Source organism: Trichoderma citrinoviride (genome assembly GCF_003025115.1).
Source record: "Trichoderma citrinoviride strain TUCIM 6016 unplaced genomic scaffold BBK36scaffold_1, whole genome shotgun sequence".
NCBI lineage: Eukaryota > Fungi > Ascomycota > Sordariomycetes > Hypocreales > Hypocreaceae > Trichoderma > Trichoderma citrinoviride.
The window spans coordinates 2,097,467-2,112,909 of NW_020194709.1; the positions used below are offsets into that span (position 1 = coordinate 2,097,467).

Sequence of the window (15,443 nt, forward strand, 5' to 3'; positions counted from 1 at the left end):
GGGGGGGTAAAACAATCAAAAGAGCGTGCTCATCAGCCTAATCTAAGGCTTATTGTACTCGTAATATATCCAGATGCTGTGTAGCGGCCATCGAAAATCACTCGCCGGGCCAAAGAAGGTTTCCGGGAGTATTAGAGCTTACGGCATCCATACCTTACCCAAGAACCCAAGAACACTGCCGTATGAAATAGCCCGCTGGAGTATTGTCAGGAGGCAGATGACGAGAACCAGGGTAATTCTCGCGAGAGAGAGCCAAGTAGGGCCAGCTATTGTGTAATAAGTTGCCAGTGCCCGCACTTTTGAGTCTGACAAACAGAAGATCCACGGCGAAACAACGACGAACTCCAGACTTTTTTTTCTTAGTGCAACCCCTCCCCCATGGAGGCGTAACACGTTGCATCGTAAGAAAACGAGAAACGGTCGACGAAAAAAGTCCCAGCCTAGGCTTGAGGCTGATGATGCAATGTCGGGATACAATTGGTTTCTGATTATACCCCCTTCTTCCTGGCCGGCCCCAACTGCCAAGGAGCTCGGTCTCTTTCAATCCACGTCGTTAGTCTGCAAATTCTGTTCCCCGTTGATGAATAAAGCAAGAAAAGGCCTGGGACCCCGCACAGAGGTCTGCTTTCTCCAGGTCTAGATCTTAGAGCAAGATATGAAGTACGCGTTAGACACCTGTAGATACCAGCACTCTGAATGGAGCCTGTATAGATAGACAGTAGCCCCGTCGTTGAGGTGCTACCCCATGCGCACTAATGTCGGATCGCAATTGATAGATAGCAAAGATGGATTGTGGGCGGCTCGGCCGGGCGCTGACCGTCAGCTCTCTCCAGTGCTTTAGCCGTCCTCTCCGTACCCCCTTGGGCGTGAGTGAATTTGGACCCTTCTGTCCCATTAGCCGCCGGCGTCGTCTTCTCTTCTTATCAAGCAGCAGCAATCGCAAGTCGCCAACCGGACGGTGTATGTACAGCGGTATTTCGCAATACTACTACCTAGTGGTCGCAATCTCCAGCCAGCCAAGCAGATTTGCCAACCGATGATGGGTTGATGCCGAGGCGATGGCTTCGGCTATCGCACGGGGACCCTCGCTTTGTACGTTCGGCCTGATGATTCCACTGTCTTGCACATGTAATAGTAGTACCTACTCGTAGCTTGCTCTGATGGGTACTTCGTACGAGAGCCGAGTCAAATTGGCCCCGGATACCGAGCGGCGCCGCGCCTCCACTGGGGAAATTGGGAAGTCGGGGGCAGAAAGTCATGATAAGCACGTGGGCGATGGCGAGGTCTGATTTGGTTCGGTCAGTCCACCTCGTGCGCCGCTGCTGAGTAGGGAAAGGTAATCGAGGCCATCGAAAGTCGACCAGCACGCGGCGGTCGTTTCTCTACCGGTTTACACGTGAAAGAAACATGGCGTCTCTACACGCCAAACGTACTCGTATGTTGAAGGATGACGGGCGGTTCTCCTGCTACTCCGGCCGTCTAGCACGGAAGTCCGGGTCCGTAGCACTCCGGGCTTCAGCCCCCCCAAAGCAAGCAAAGTGGTACCTATCGCGAAGCAAGGTGAGGCCCAAGGTATTATCGCCGCGAGCTCCCCGAGCTGAAGCATTTGCAGTCAGCACCCAGCATCTTTCTGTCGTGATAGTATTCTCCTGGGGCCCGAGTGACCCCATTTGCCGTGTCCATTGCGCAAACTCGGACCCTGCCTTCTCCGTAATTCAGCCGAATATGCCCGTCCAATATCTCTCCAGATATGGACATGCGTCCCCCATTCCTCTCGTCGGGGAGATCCATGATAATCCGGTATCTCGGCTCAGAGTACGGAGTCGCACTACTGCAACTAGAGACCATCGAGATACTTGATGCTAGCTCTGCTTCTTGCTCTCATGTTATGCAGAATATTTGGAGCGCTGCCCTCTCATCACCATGGTCAGGCATGACCCTTTTCCTACTTGGTAGTTGGACCCAAATGTACGCAGTGTCTTTCTTATGCCGAGTTTTGGTCCGGCCGGCAAACATGTGCTTTCAGACGCCAGATACAAAGGATCATATAGATGGGCCGAATATTGGAAGAAAATCCTCGGATCAAACATGCCTCACGCCATACCCACGGAGTCCTTCCGAGTTCTCTTCGCACATCCTTATCGCCTTTCATCTCCTCTGCAAAAATTCTTTAGCGAGCATTGCTCTGAGCTGGTGGAGACTTTGCCAAGGGTGCCGTCAAGATGGTAGGTGTAATTAAAATTGAGCAGCGACGGAGCAGCTCGATATGGCCCCATCAGTGTCGGCACTGCGTAGATTCCAACCTCGTGGTGTAGTAGTAGTAGTAGTACGAGTACACATCACTTACTACTAGCCGTACCCGCTGCGAGAGAAGGTCCCTTCTGATCAACCGTCATGCGGTCCGTATGATGATGCACTAGTTCTCCAGAAGTGTCGACTGATGCCCCTTTGGTCAGGTCGTATTCAATAAGGATATCGGCCGCGACAACCCATTTTGCCTTGCCGCGTATTACCCCGTATTGGCGGAATAATTGTTGCGTGTTTCTCTCTCGGGCATGAAACCAAAGCACAGGCTCTGTAACCTCTGTTTCACAAGCAGGTCGCATTGATCCATGCCTTGAGCAGCCCGTGCAGCCTGTAGGCTTCCTTGCCCGGGGTGTCGGCCGGTCTTCCCCGTTCCGAGAACAGTTACGTGGCGGTTTGTCTCGGTGACAAGGGGAGCAGCACCCTCAGGAGATCTAAGATCATTGAACCCCCGGATTTCCTGAAGCAGCTTAGAGGCGCAAGGGTCGACTGGACATGCCCGAGTCCGAGCACTCGTACATGTTTGAGCACGATTTCGCAAGGGACTCGTAGCTATTTGGCCGGGCGGCTGATACAGGGATGTACAAACAACTGATGAATCCAGGCAATCAGTACTTGTATCAGAAGCCGGATTCGGGAAGAGAAAGTTGACAAGTAGAGGCGCGCTAATGCCAATGGCGAATCCGTCGACGGGTGCCTAGACCTCCGTCTGGGGGACTTGGCCCCATTGCGGGATCATTAATTACTACTGCTGAAGCCCAGAGCACGCGCCTCGCTGATAAGAAACACCCATTCTAGACGACATGAATGGGGAGGTGGCGGCCGTGCCAGACTAGCGATCTCTTTGCGCGGCGCCAATTGCAGGGGATATCTGGTGCGAGATAACAAGACACTTGAACCCCCACATTCTGTCGTAGGGAGGGAGCCAGGGTATTTCTGGGGTCCCCGGCTGGGGGAGATGGAGGCAGCATGAATCGACAGGGCCCTTCAAGACATTGTCGCGCCGAGGATAAGGAAGGCCGAGAGTCATGTCCAGAGACTTGAGCAGTAATACGGAGTAGGGAGTGTCTGCTTCGTAGTACCGTACTTCGTATCTGGACCAAATTAGGGTACTTTTTTGAACACCAAGGGCGCACTAGGAATGATAGAACGCCACCCTGAGTCGGATAATGGGTGAGAAAATGCGTGAAAGTCTGGGGAAGCATCCTCTGGGGATTCATCCTCCGGGGAATGCTGCATATTCACACCCATGTCTCACGGACCATCGCGTTCGCCTTGTAAGGAAACAGGATGGACCAGCTCAATTACGGACGCGCTTTCGGAAATGGCAGTGGTACATTGTCGTAGCATTGCCTGCTCCCTGGAGCACTTGGCCAGCGGAGAAGCAACAAGGTCCCGGCAAGCAAACATGTACAGCAGTGAACTGATCACCGCTGGCCTAGTTTCGTCAAGGCAGGTCGCACTCGTCCGCTAACGCCATTCACTATTCAGGTGAGCCAAGATCGACTCCATAAGATCGCAGAAGACCAATTTGCAGAGGCTACGGTAGCCTCAGAAGTTCAACCATTACCAACAAGAACCAAATCGTGGCAAGGGAGATGGCAGGCAGCAAAGCGGAAAGGGGTTGTTACATAGCCGAGACACGGCTGCGTTGCCCGCGGAAGAATTATTTGCGTTGAGAGGCTGTATCCTGATCCTGCTGCTAGTAGTAAGCTACTGGTGGAAGAAGATAGCTGTCCAGGTTGAGGCCGGGATACCGACTGGTTGTAGCAGTGAGTTGGTTGAACAAAGACGAGCCAAGAGAATAGAACGTAAAAGAGGCTGATCCCGCTATTCAGCACTGGCTAAGCGCGCGGATCGTGAGCCAGCAGACGGGCCCTCACGCCTGTACGATTGATGTTCGAGTAGGGATCAAGTGATTGACAGGTTCCTGGGAGGCGTGACCACATACTCCATGGGGTCTGCCATGCCGCGATAACAAAGATGGGCTTGGCTTCCCCAGATATTAGTGGCCAACATCACTCGTGCGAGGACAGGTATGTAGGAGACGATAGCCTGTTCCAGGTCCTGGACATTGTTGGTGGTTGTGACACTTGACAACCCCCACCTGTGGGCGATGAACATGAATTCGCACGTAGCACTCGTCGTCAGTTGCAGGCGGCCTGGTACGAGCTGTATAAGTTGGTTGTCACTTTGGCCCCCAAAGAGTGGGATATAGCGTCCCGATGACCTTTGCAACCGGGGATGGGAACAAGAGACGGGCGCTTTCAAGGTAGCGAGACGAAGCCAGCTGACTGAAAATGCGAGCAAAGCTGAGCAAAGGTCAGCGTAAAGAGGTTGCAGCGGGATTCTGTCTGCTCACGTGCGATTATGAGCAGCCCAATTCCTCGTCCATCTCGTGCTAGTCATCGTCCTTTTGTCATCTTGGGACTCCGCCTTCTCTGTCTTTGCTTTCACCTTTCTTGCTGCTTCTCTTTCTCCTCCTTCTTGCTCTCTGTGATCTCGTCAGAATTGTTGCCTCAGTGGAAAAATTTACCCTGGCAATCGCATCATCAACCACTAGCGGGAGGAATGCACGACACAAATTTTTGTAGTGCTATAAAAGCACATTCAAGCAATGGTTAGCATGCTGTGAGTGTGTGCGTGAAGCAAGCAAGTTTGGCACCACGGCACCTTGGCCTCGTAGCGGTTAGCGTTCGGCCCCACGACACGGGAAAATGAGTCGTGCCCAGAAGCAAAAACCAGCGCGCGAGTTGAATCGATAGAGTAATGGCTTCGTCGCTGGCAAAGAGCCGCCGGGCGATCATCGATGCATCAAAAGGCTCGTTTCTGGCACCTGGCCCGTCTTTTGCGTGCGCCGACCCTCGACGAAGCCAGCCACACCAAACCGTACTATTGCGTGCGTATCTGTAGGCAACCCGCGAAGAAACAGAATAGAGTTGAGGTCTTCTCCAGGCGCTGCGGCCAAAGAGGAAAGGGGTCCATCGCATGACAAGCATCCTCTCGGAACTTTGACGGCCGCACGCAGCGCCATGCTGCTCAAAACGGTCCTGGGCTGATGTTTCTCCTGTTCTGATTTTGGTTCCGTCCCCAGGCCAGGTACTCGAATTCGCGCTTGGCACCTGGTAGCACTAGCTGGTACCTTGAGGTTCGAAAGGTCCTCCGGGCCTCCAAAGCCACGCAAATCGCTATTCCGGGGAATGACGGCCAATCAGTCGAGCACGACAGACGCTGCGCCTCATTCTGTCCGATACCGTTCGAGTAGTAGTAGCAGCCGGGGTTGACGTGGGCACGGCTGGTCTGAGTGCAAATGTGTGTAATTTTGAAGGCAAAGGGAACTTGGGCGGTCAGTGGAGCCAGGCTCGGTGAAAAGGCCAAAGGCGAAAGAAAAGCTCAACAGAAAGAGGGCACAGCGTACTCGTATGTGTACAGTAGCAAGAGGCAGGCACGACAGTGAAAACCCTTCTCTTTCCCTCACCGTCCGACCGCGGTTTCCACCGTGGTCGCGGCCGAGGGGCGTCCCAATAGCGGCAAAACGCTCTGTTTGGTGCCTCGTAGTCTACGGAGTAGCAGCGCTTGCATCTGAGAGAGCAGGGGAAAAAATGGAAGCCATTGGAGCACGCTAGGCACGTAGTCGAGGGCATGTACCCTCCGCCCGCGAGTACTTTGGCCCTCGCCGAGCATCTCCCGTGGGCCGAGCTGGCATCGGCCATCTCACTTGGTGAGCCCTGTCTATCTCACCCACCCTCTGCTGGGGTTCAGGGCTGCTAGGCAGTACTTGGCATTATCTGCTTAGGGCACACCCTGCCATCGGCACACACCTCCCCTCTCGCCCACTCCCACTGGCTCCTTCCCTGTGGCCCCTGCCCTTTCGCCCCAGCTGGGGCTCCCACGCCCACTGAATTGGAGGGCAAGGGCTGGGGGGCTCTGAAATGCTGGGGCGCGAGGTACAACCATCTGAGAGCCGACAAGTACCCCGTGCCCCCTTTCTGGCCGACTCTGAGCCCTGGCGACGTGTCCCTCCGTCTGCCCCCCTCGTCCTTTCAGCGCCCCATCGCGCCATCGAGCCCACTGGACGGTGGCATGCAGCGCTGTTGCACCCCCAAAGGCCGCTGCCTAAGCCCTGCGTGACGCCCCTGATTTACCGCCCCGTGTAGCGACCGCAGCATGTGCTTGTGGTGGTGCGGTCGAGGTACTTGCGCACAAGTACCGCTTTCCCAGGTACGCACACATTGTACTCCCGCACTTGCCCTCCCTGGTGCCCATGTACGAATCGAAGTACCGACCCGGCCGAGCCCGCCCTTATTAAAGCGAATCCCCCCCCGTCCCCTCCTCTCCCGGAAGAAAAAAAAAGTTCGCTTCTCCCTCGATGAACGAAGAAAAAACAACCACCAGAACCACATTCACTCACACACCCTCACATCGCATCTCGATCCTGCAACTACCGACGACAAGAGCCTCATTCATTTGACCGGAGAAGAATCGTTATCAACAGCGCTACCACCCGCCAGCAGATATCTGTATAGATCAGCAGTCTCTCCTCCCCGCAAAAGAGGACAACCGCATACTACTAGCAGAGCCTGCTCCCGCCAAAACCCACACTCGCTTCTCTGGCTCTCTTGTAACCCAAGACTTGTCGTCTCAACATCGCATATTGCTTTTGACTGCCGCTCGATCACATGCAACGAGCTCAGTCTGCCGTGGATTTTTCCAACCTCCTGAATCCAACTTCAGCAGCGGGACAGGACAGCGGCGCCATGTCTACCGCCGCGGTTACCGTCATCAAGCCCAATGGGCCCATCCCAGGAACTCAGTCGACCGAGACTGCCAACGAACTGCCTCGTCCCTACAAGTGCCCTCTTTGCGACAAGGCATTCCACCGCCTGGAGCACCAGACCAGGCACATTCGCACCCACACGGGCGAAAAGCCCCATGCCTGCCAGTTTCCTGGCTGCAGCAAGAAGTTCTCCCGCTCCGATGAACTGACGAGGCACTCGAGGATACACAGCAACCCCAACTCGAGGCGCGGCAACAAGGGCCAGCAGCAGCACCAGCTTCACCACCAGGGCATGCCTCATCCCATGCACGTCGATGGCCTGATGCACCCTCCTGCGGCGCCAAAGGCCATCCGCTCTGCGCCCCCTTCGACTCTCGTCTCTCCCAACGTGTCGCCTCCCCACTCCTACTCGTCCTTTGTCATGCCTCACGGCCCCATTTCCCACTATGGCCGCGGCAACGACATCACGATGCTCGCCAAGGCGGCAAATCAGATTGAGCGCGAGACGCTTTCTGGCGCACCCTCTAACCACAACTCGAGGCACCACCCGTACTACGGCCAGGGCGTTCAGAGCTCTCGAGGCCACCCCTCGCTGTCGTCGTACCACATGGCGAGAGCTCACTCCAACGACGAGGACGACCACTACCACTCAAGCTTGAGGCACGCTAAGAGGTCGAGGCCCAACTCGCCCAACTCCACGGCTCCCTCTTCTCCCACCTTCTCCCACGACTCTCTGTCTCCCACCCCGGATCACACTCCCATCGCAACTCCCGCTCACTCCCCTCGCCTCCGTCCCTTTTCGGGCTACGAGCTGCCGAGTCTGAGAAACCTGTCGTTGCAGCACAATACGACTCCGGCGCTGGCCCCCATGGAGCCTCACCTGGACGCTCCGCAATTTCACCCGCAGCTGCAGGCGAACACCACCCGCAGCCCCGGCATGTCGCTTACCGACATCATCAGCCGCCCCGACGGGAGCCAGAGGAAACTGCCTGTTCCTCAAGTCCCTAAGGTGGCGGTCCAGGACCTCCTCTCTGACGGCGTCTTCCCCAACAGCGGCAGAAGTTCAACTACGGGCAGTCTTGCTGGTGGCGACCTCATGGATCGGATGTAGAATGTCCGGTACGCATGGCGCGCCTCGAATGACTTACGACTTTGGGCTATAGATGGATAGAAAGAGTTGGCGTTAATGGTTTGGAATTGGAAAGGGAAATGGACACGGAAATGGAAATGGACAGGGTCGTCCCCCGCAGGACTTGACACGGGCTATTTTGTTTTCTCCTTCTTGTTCCTCTTTTTTGTGTGCTTTTTTGCTCATTTTTTTTTTCTGTACGCTTGGATGGATCCCTACACTACACGGATGGCCAAGGAAATATAGACATCACCACTTTCCCAACGGACTACTATTTAATGCTCCGTTTCTCGACCTCTCTACTTTTGTTCTACTTGTTTTGTTTTTGGTTCCTTTCACCTGGTACACTACAGCGGAGGACTAGTTAGATTCAGCGGCTACCCCGTTATAGTTGCAACGGATATCCAAAAGAAGCCGGTCATAAGACGATTGCTGAAAAGCCTACGCTCCCCGCACATAGAGTTTCTTCCTCTCCTTGTCCGTGAACTTGCTCTGTTCGCTGGTCTATCCTCTTTGCGTTCCACAAGCCACTAAAAAAACCTGGGCCCGGCACTTGGCCTCTGCGAGGTTCGGCAGCGCAGCGGGATGGGCAGGTTTCCTTTCCCTTTTTGCTGCTCTGGGGAATGAACCAAAACACACCTGGTGTTGCAAAATATGGGGAATCCTTATGCAGTCTGGGGGACGCGGCAGCGCTATTCAGGGGGTTTCGAAAGGAGAAGGGTAATGGAGGGGGGGATGAAGGGGGGGAAGAGAAGACCGACCACGGGGCAAGATGTGCATCCGTGGGACCCGCGGGTTCTTTTGGACGAGGGTCATGACTTCATAGATTATGTCTTTTTCTCTTTTGTCTGGACTTTTCCACAGGTTTTCGGGTTGTGGTATTATGGAGTTGCGGTTATAGCGAGATGGTTGCCGTAGCACTGCTCTCGCAGGGAATAATGTTTAAATTATTGGATAGATTAAAAGTATGAAATCAGCAACATTTTTATTGTTTTCAACTTCACTTTTCGTGCCCTTGTTTACTCTGCTAGTCATGGGGGGGCTTCCCAGCCCCAAGCCTCCCGATGCTTCCCGCTGTTATCTCCTGATGGCTGATATGCTGTCGTACGAAGGCGCGGGGGTCAACAGAAAGAAGGGGGGAAAGAAGGGGATTATGCGGACTGACTCCCCGGGCTTTGGTAAGGTACGTGGGTAGGTAGCCCAAAGGGAACAGCTGGAAGTAAGGCAAGGTACGTAGGTACTCGCGATTGCGCACTTTTGGCTCAAACGCGAAATGAGACAGATTGCGGGGGACATCGTCCTAGGATGTGTTTATCCGGGGGAGGAGGAGGAGGCTTCCAAGGGTTAATTCTGTATCTGTGCTCTGTTGATGGGCGCAGAAGTCGTCTGGGGAGATAATGGGTGAGATAAAGACAGATACTAGATGGATGGGGTCATAGATAGACGCCTAGTACTAGAAGCTTGGCTTGGGTGAGCGAGCCCATCCATGTTCAACACACCTGCTTTTACCTGCCCAAGCAGGGAAGTAAGGGTCAGTGATCTAGTAGCTGCAGATTGCATGTGCGCTGATCCCGATGATGTCCAGACATCCATCCAAAGGTCTTTTCCGTAGGGCGACGGCTCAGCGCTAAGATGGTTTTATCTCCTCTGGGGATGGAGGGGGGGAAGGGTAGGGAACCTTGGAATCAGGCTAGATTGCCTTTTTTTCCCTCCCCGGTGTGTGTGTGTGTGTGATCTGGGAATTGGTTCTGTTTGGCTCGCTTGGGATGGAATGCAATGGAAGAGCGAGAAGTAATGCTGTGTGCTTAGTCGTTGGTGGGTGGCAATACAAATACTGTGTGCCTTTTTGCAGATATGGGGAAAAGATTCTACATGATTTGCCCGGGGGATCTTGGTTGTGATACGAGCTCGTTATCATTCTGTTGTAACTCTGATTGTGGCTCTACTGCTACGATAGAGGGAGGGCACATGCCCGGTGCCTTTTCCCTGTGATTCTGACACCTGATGCCTTGTGGAAGATGGGCTGTTGAAAAAGAAGGCATGACGGCCTTTTGATACGAGAAAGACGGGGGCCTTTGTGTGTGATGCCGATGCTCGCTTTGGTGGCCTCAGGAGTGGTACCAAAATTCCGTTGCGCAATGGTGCTATGAATAGCTGTCGCGAGAGCCGCTCTGCTGCTGATCTTTGGGGGGGAATCCGCCAAGTCTGGGGACCCCGTGTGTGCGACTCCGTACAGGCTGTGTGAGACTGCGCCATGCGGCTCGGGAATCCGCACTACTAAACAGCATCACCGAAACCTGAAGGATCGCTGGGTTTATCCCGTTTTGCGAGTGGGAGCACACGTAATGGCCTCCATAGGCCGTGGCTATCTTGGATTGTGGAAGCGACATACGTACGCTTTTGTCCTTGCACGATAATATTACCACTGCTGCGTCGAGTGTTTCATCTTCCTCATGATTCCCAATCTCACAAGTATACAGGGCCAGCGGCATGTGGACAGTTCCTGCCCCGGTTTGAACCCGGTTTCCCCCACATAAAACGACGACGACGCCTGGTGGACGCCCGTCAGTTGTCGTACACTCTCTTCTTTTCCTCTTCTTTTTCAGGGTATTCGGCATGGCATAGCCCCGTCCATGCGTCCTCTGAGCAGAACAGGGATATCCGTTCGAGTTAGTAATTAACTACGGCTGGGCTCAAACTGGCCATGCCAGGAAGCGTTTGTTGGGCATTTCTTGAAGCTGTTTGTCACGCATAATACCCAAGTACCAAGCCAAGAGACATCATGGACGGGATCGAGATCACGTCAGCGACCCTTGCGAGGCTAGCTGCTGTCTCGGACAATTGCCAAACACCAGACAAAGAGAATGATTCATATTAGGTAGTAATTGCAGGTCGCCGTCGTTGTGGATATGACGTGTTTCGCTCTGCAGAGCACGCGCGTTGCCCTATGGAGCTGATGTGATGGCGGGTGATCTGATCAACAGACGATGGCGGTGTTTACGCTTACCCCTATCGAGCACGTCGCAACATATACTGTTGATACTGTTGATACTGATACTGTCTTGAGGTCACAGAGTATTCATGCTGTAAAATTGCCCAGCAGTTAACGTAGTGGTGATGTCTTGAGCCGAGATCGGCCACCGCAGGAATGATGAAATGCTGTGCCTCACCTTCGTTACCCTATTATTAACGACACGTACGCAGCCATGTAATGTACAAGCAGGTAATAAGGGGCAAAGCATGCACCTTCATGCAGTCTTTTACGTACGGTAAATGAAGCAAACAACAAACGCAGTGCCTTTCTGCCCGTCCTGCCGTGTGATACGTAAAAAATGGCGAGCGAGGGGTGATGTGGCTTGCATGAAGCTTCGTTTCTGTTACAGACGCCTGCAAGCTGAGACGCGGCAGGATTTTCTTCTCATTCTTTGCTTCCTTCTCTGCTTTTGCCTTTTCACTTTTTTGTACGCATAATCATCATCTTCACCGCTTCTATACGTCTGACGAATTAGATGGCTTATGAGTCACACAAGACACGGACACACATACACGCAAGTTCGCCTAGCGAGAATGTGTGTGTGTGTCCCTTTGGGTTGTGTATTGTGTGTTAAGTTGTTGTGAAAGTGAGTGAGTGTGAGTTGAAATGCACCAATACGCGCGAGGCTTTCTCGGAATGTGCCTGTTTTACCCGCAGCGCCTCAAAAAAACTTTGCCAACCTACTTTACGGCCTGCGAGATGATGTGCCAAAAGAAGGTTTGAGTTTTCTCCTGGCGGCTTTTTGATGAAGCGCTCGTCGTCTTGTTATGGACACCATACCGATGAGATTATCCGCAAGAGAGCCTTCTTTCCGTTTGAGGTTTGTTTGCCTTTTTCTGAAACATGAATCCCACGTGAGTTATTACCCGAGGAGAATGTCCTGGATGCATTGACTTGTGTCTGTAAGTTTGGCACATGGCGTGTGGGAAACAGGATGCCATGTGAACTACAGAAATCTGCGGTCGTTGCATCTGCAGGGCCCTTGACATGGCCGCGTCATTGGGCGCTTCCATCCTGTTAATCATTGTTAATGCTAATGCTCATCCTCCTGATTTTGAGCTTGCACGTCTGCCTCTCACATCCTTCGTGGCTTACTTGGTAATAGTAACTCAACCAACTGCTTTCAAATGCTGTCTGCCATCACTTCAACTTGGGTGCGGATTTTAGCCATCTCAGGGAGTGTGGGGGCGGGGTTGGGATTGCCGGCACAGCAGTACTTTGTAACCGTACTACTGGAAGGAGAGGCGTCAGCAGACTGGCTGTCGTGATGTAAGCCTCAGATCGCGAAAAGACGCATTGCTCGGTAAGTCGCAAAAAGCTGTCAAGTGTTTGTGATTACAGGCTATTTGAACAGGGCGGCACGGCAATCGTTTCTTTCTTCCAGCCGTCGGGTATTGGATGCATCTTACAGGAGGCAGGCAGTTATCTGCAGTATCTGCAGTGCCTAAGAACCTTAAAAACGCTGCCTGTAGACCAGATAAACAACCCCTCGAATCAGCAGGTCAAGCAAGCAAGATAGGAGCATTTCCTGCGTCCACATGCTGAGCCTCCAATGGAACAACTCCGGACAAAGGCCTAGATATCATCCAATGCATAGTATTTACTCTCTGCATGAGCTTCATGTGCATCTCCTTTGATTGATTAGCACCGGTTCAAAGATGGACCCAAGGGGCTGGCTGGGGAAACATGGAAGGCGGGGAAATACAAGCCCATCAATTCTGCCTATCTTGCGTCTATCTTGCCGATAAAGCAAGGCAAGGCAACTTCAATCTGACCCTTGTAATGCCTGATTCGACATCTTCCGGGGTCCTCGGCCTCGTCCACATCCCTCCCCTCGCCGCAAGCTCGCCTTTCCGTCCCTTATCTCGCTCTTTACCGGCGATACTCGCGGGATAATTCGTGGCACAGCTACTCCGTACTTCGCGCCCGAAAAGACATCGACAAGCTCAGAACGTGCCCCCCCGGCCTCATCTCTCGGTTCCCCAATCCGAGCATGTCGGCAAAAAGCCTCACCGAACCTCGACTCATGCATGCCGGCCCAGTGATGCCTATTCCAAGGAGATTCACTCGGCTCGGGCGAGGGCGGCAAGCAGGGACGCTCTTGGCCCCAGCTTTTGCCTCTATTCGGTGCTAGAGCAGAGGCTCGAGTCGATGATGAAATTGCAACCCCCACGAAACCCTTGGCTCTGAACGTGCCAATGCATCGCTCGAGGTCCTCTTTCGCTGGGGATCGTCTGTGGGGTGATTTAGTGCTACCTACGAGACATCAAAGAGAGCAAAAAAAGCCCATGGAGGCGCCTCGAACCCCGACAGACAGCTGGCCGATATAGGAAAAGGGCCAGATGGGCGATGCTGGGGGCCCTGAAAAAGTAGCGCCTATCTTGTCAGCTGAACATGCAGCGTAGGAATCACAAATCATCGACCCGGACCGCAGCTTGACGGCGAGACAGAGTCATTGCCATCGCCGATGCTGCGGGTGGATCGAACCAAGCAGGAAGCGCTTGCGGCGCCAAGTTCGCGAAGCTGAGACAAAATTGTCTCTGGTGCCAATTTCTGCTGTCCTTTTGCGGCTTTCGGTGCTTTGGTGAGAGGGATCTTTTGGTCAAGATGGATACATTTGGAATATGAAGTGCTTGTTGCACCAGGAGCCGCGCCTTGAAAGCACCTTGATGATTCCAAGGACGTGGGCTCTTGCTACGGATATTGAGGCTCATCTCCAGATTTTCCCGCAACCCCACATGCACTCGCTCCCCAGGAACATCAAGAACCTCCCCTCGTTCATCAACGCACAATTCCTGGTCCAACCAGGCAGGAGATCGTATTGCAATGCAGACTGCACAGCGGCAAGATGGCCGCACTATTACGGACACCAATGACCTGTTACGTTGCAACGCCAAGCTGGCCACAGATTGAAGCAAGGCAGGCAAGAAGGGAAAAATTTTCATCGCCTTGAATCGTTCAGTCCAGGGCAAGGCAAACGTATCCGGAGTTGCGAGCGGATTTCCAGACAAGGCCTGCCGCACCAGCCAATCAATCGCCCGACCTGCCCAGGGCGTCAACGCATCAATCCAAACGCCCCTTGGCCCTGCCTGCTCTGATACGGCCTTGGTCTTGTCTGCGCACGGCGACTCATACATACGAGCGGGGGTTCGATATATTGAACCGAGTTGTTGAAGGTATCGTGACTGCTTGGTACCAGTTCTACGCAGTTGAGCTTCATTTTCCAGCCTCACTTGGCGGTGTTGGCGTTGAGTTGGACTGACGTGGGTCAAGAGCGCGAATTCGACGATGCTGCTCTACCTCACAGTACCTACCATGCAAAGTTCCGTATGCATGTCCCTGTTTGTCGTGCCAGCACATAGCCCGCCAGTTGTTCGGTCCGGACATGCGCATATGTGCTCAACTCCGGGACCGCCTGCGGCTGCTTGCTGCTCCTCGATGCCGGCTGGTGGCTCATCGCTTGAGCTCCGTCTAGTATCCGCAACTCGAACACTTCGTACTCGGTCGGGCCTGGATGCCGAATGAATGACTCGGGGAGGGTCGCTGCAGCACTGGGCCTTGCGCAATGTCATGCAAGGCACCGCAGTGGGAGCCCCGCGATAGACACCGCAATTTCACCCTTCTCCCCCATCTCCGTTTATCAAGCACACACGTCTGGAGTACAGTAGTACTACATGTAAGTATGCGGCCCCGGCATAGCCTCTACGTACCATGTGGTTGAAGCTCATCGTACGAGATCCGCTGGCAGCTCGCGGCAACGCAAATTGCTCCCCAACAAACATCCAGATGAACAGCCGCAAGCGACACGCCGGCGGGAGCCACCACCAATATCAGATCATGGCTGTTATCATACAACACCTGCAGCAAACGCAAATTGATCCGAATACAACCCCGTCGCCAATGCCGCCGTTTGATTTGCCGGCCTGCCGGGCGACGTGTGTGTATCGGCACACTGCCAGCACGATCGGATGATAGCGATCCACATAAATGATCATCTCACGCCGCATGCACAATATATTAAGTCCCAGGTCGGTTCCGTTCCGTTCGGCTGCAGCACGAAGTACCTGGAGGGCTACATGTACATTCGAGGACGAGTTTGCAAGATGGCCCATGGCCAAATGCTGCCACGCGCCATGCATATGTACTCCGTGCTCCGTACATATGTACGACCATGTGCGCGCATGGAGTATGTGTGTCTC

The 15,443-nt window shown here is 53.8% G+C and overlaps 3 protein-coding genes across 3 annotated transcripts; 2 read left to right on the forward strand and 1 right to left on the reverse strand.

Annotated features, from left to right (window-relative positions):
- Positions 1 to 785: 785 nt before the first annotated feature.
- On the forward strand, positions 786 to 1,362 carry BBK36DRAFT_1175218 (hypothetical protein; the record flags this gene model as incomplete). The annotated part of the gene is made up of 4 exons (XM_024895959.1): positions 786 to 866; positions 899 to 960; positions 1,017 to 1,092; positions 1,152 to 1,362. The coding sequence occupies 4 exons, from the start codon at positions 786 to 788 to the stop codon at positions 1,287 to 1,289; spliced, it is 357 nt and encodes a 118-aa protein (XP_024754018.1). The 3' UTR covers positions 1,290 to 1,362.
- A 5,621-nt stretch (positions 1,363 to 6,983) lies between these two features.
- On the forward strand, positions 6,984 to 8,192 carry BBK36DRAFT_1108878 (carbon catabolite repressor protein; the record flags this gene model as incomplete). The annotated part of the gene is made up of 1 exon (XM_024889416.1): positions 6,984 to 8,192. One exon carries the CDS (start codon positions 6,984 to 6,986, stop codon positions 8,190 to 8,192), a length of 1,209 nt encoding a protein of 402 aa, XP_024754019.1.
- Positions 8,193 to 14,383: 6,191 nt separating this feature from the next.
- On the reverse strand, positions 14,384 to 14,894 carry BBK36DRAFT_1175223 (hypothetical protein; the record flags this gene model as incomplete). The annotated part of the gene is made up of 2 exons (XM_024895960.1): positions 14,555 to 14,894; positions 14,384 to 14,429 (listed from the first exon to the last, which is right to left on the reverse strand). Coding segments are annotated over exons 1-2 (308 nt in total), but the record flags the coding sequence as incomplete, so codon positions are not given.
- Between the last annotated feature and the right edge of the window lie 549 nt (positions 14,895 to 15,443).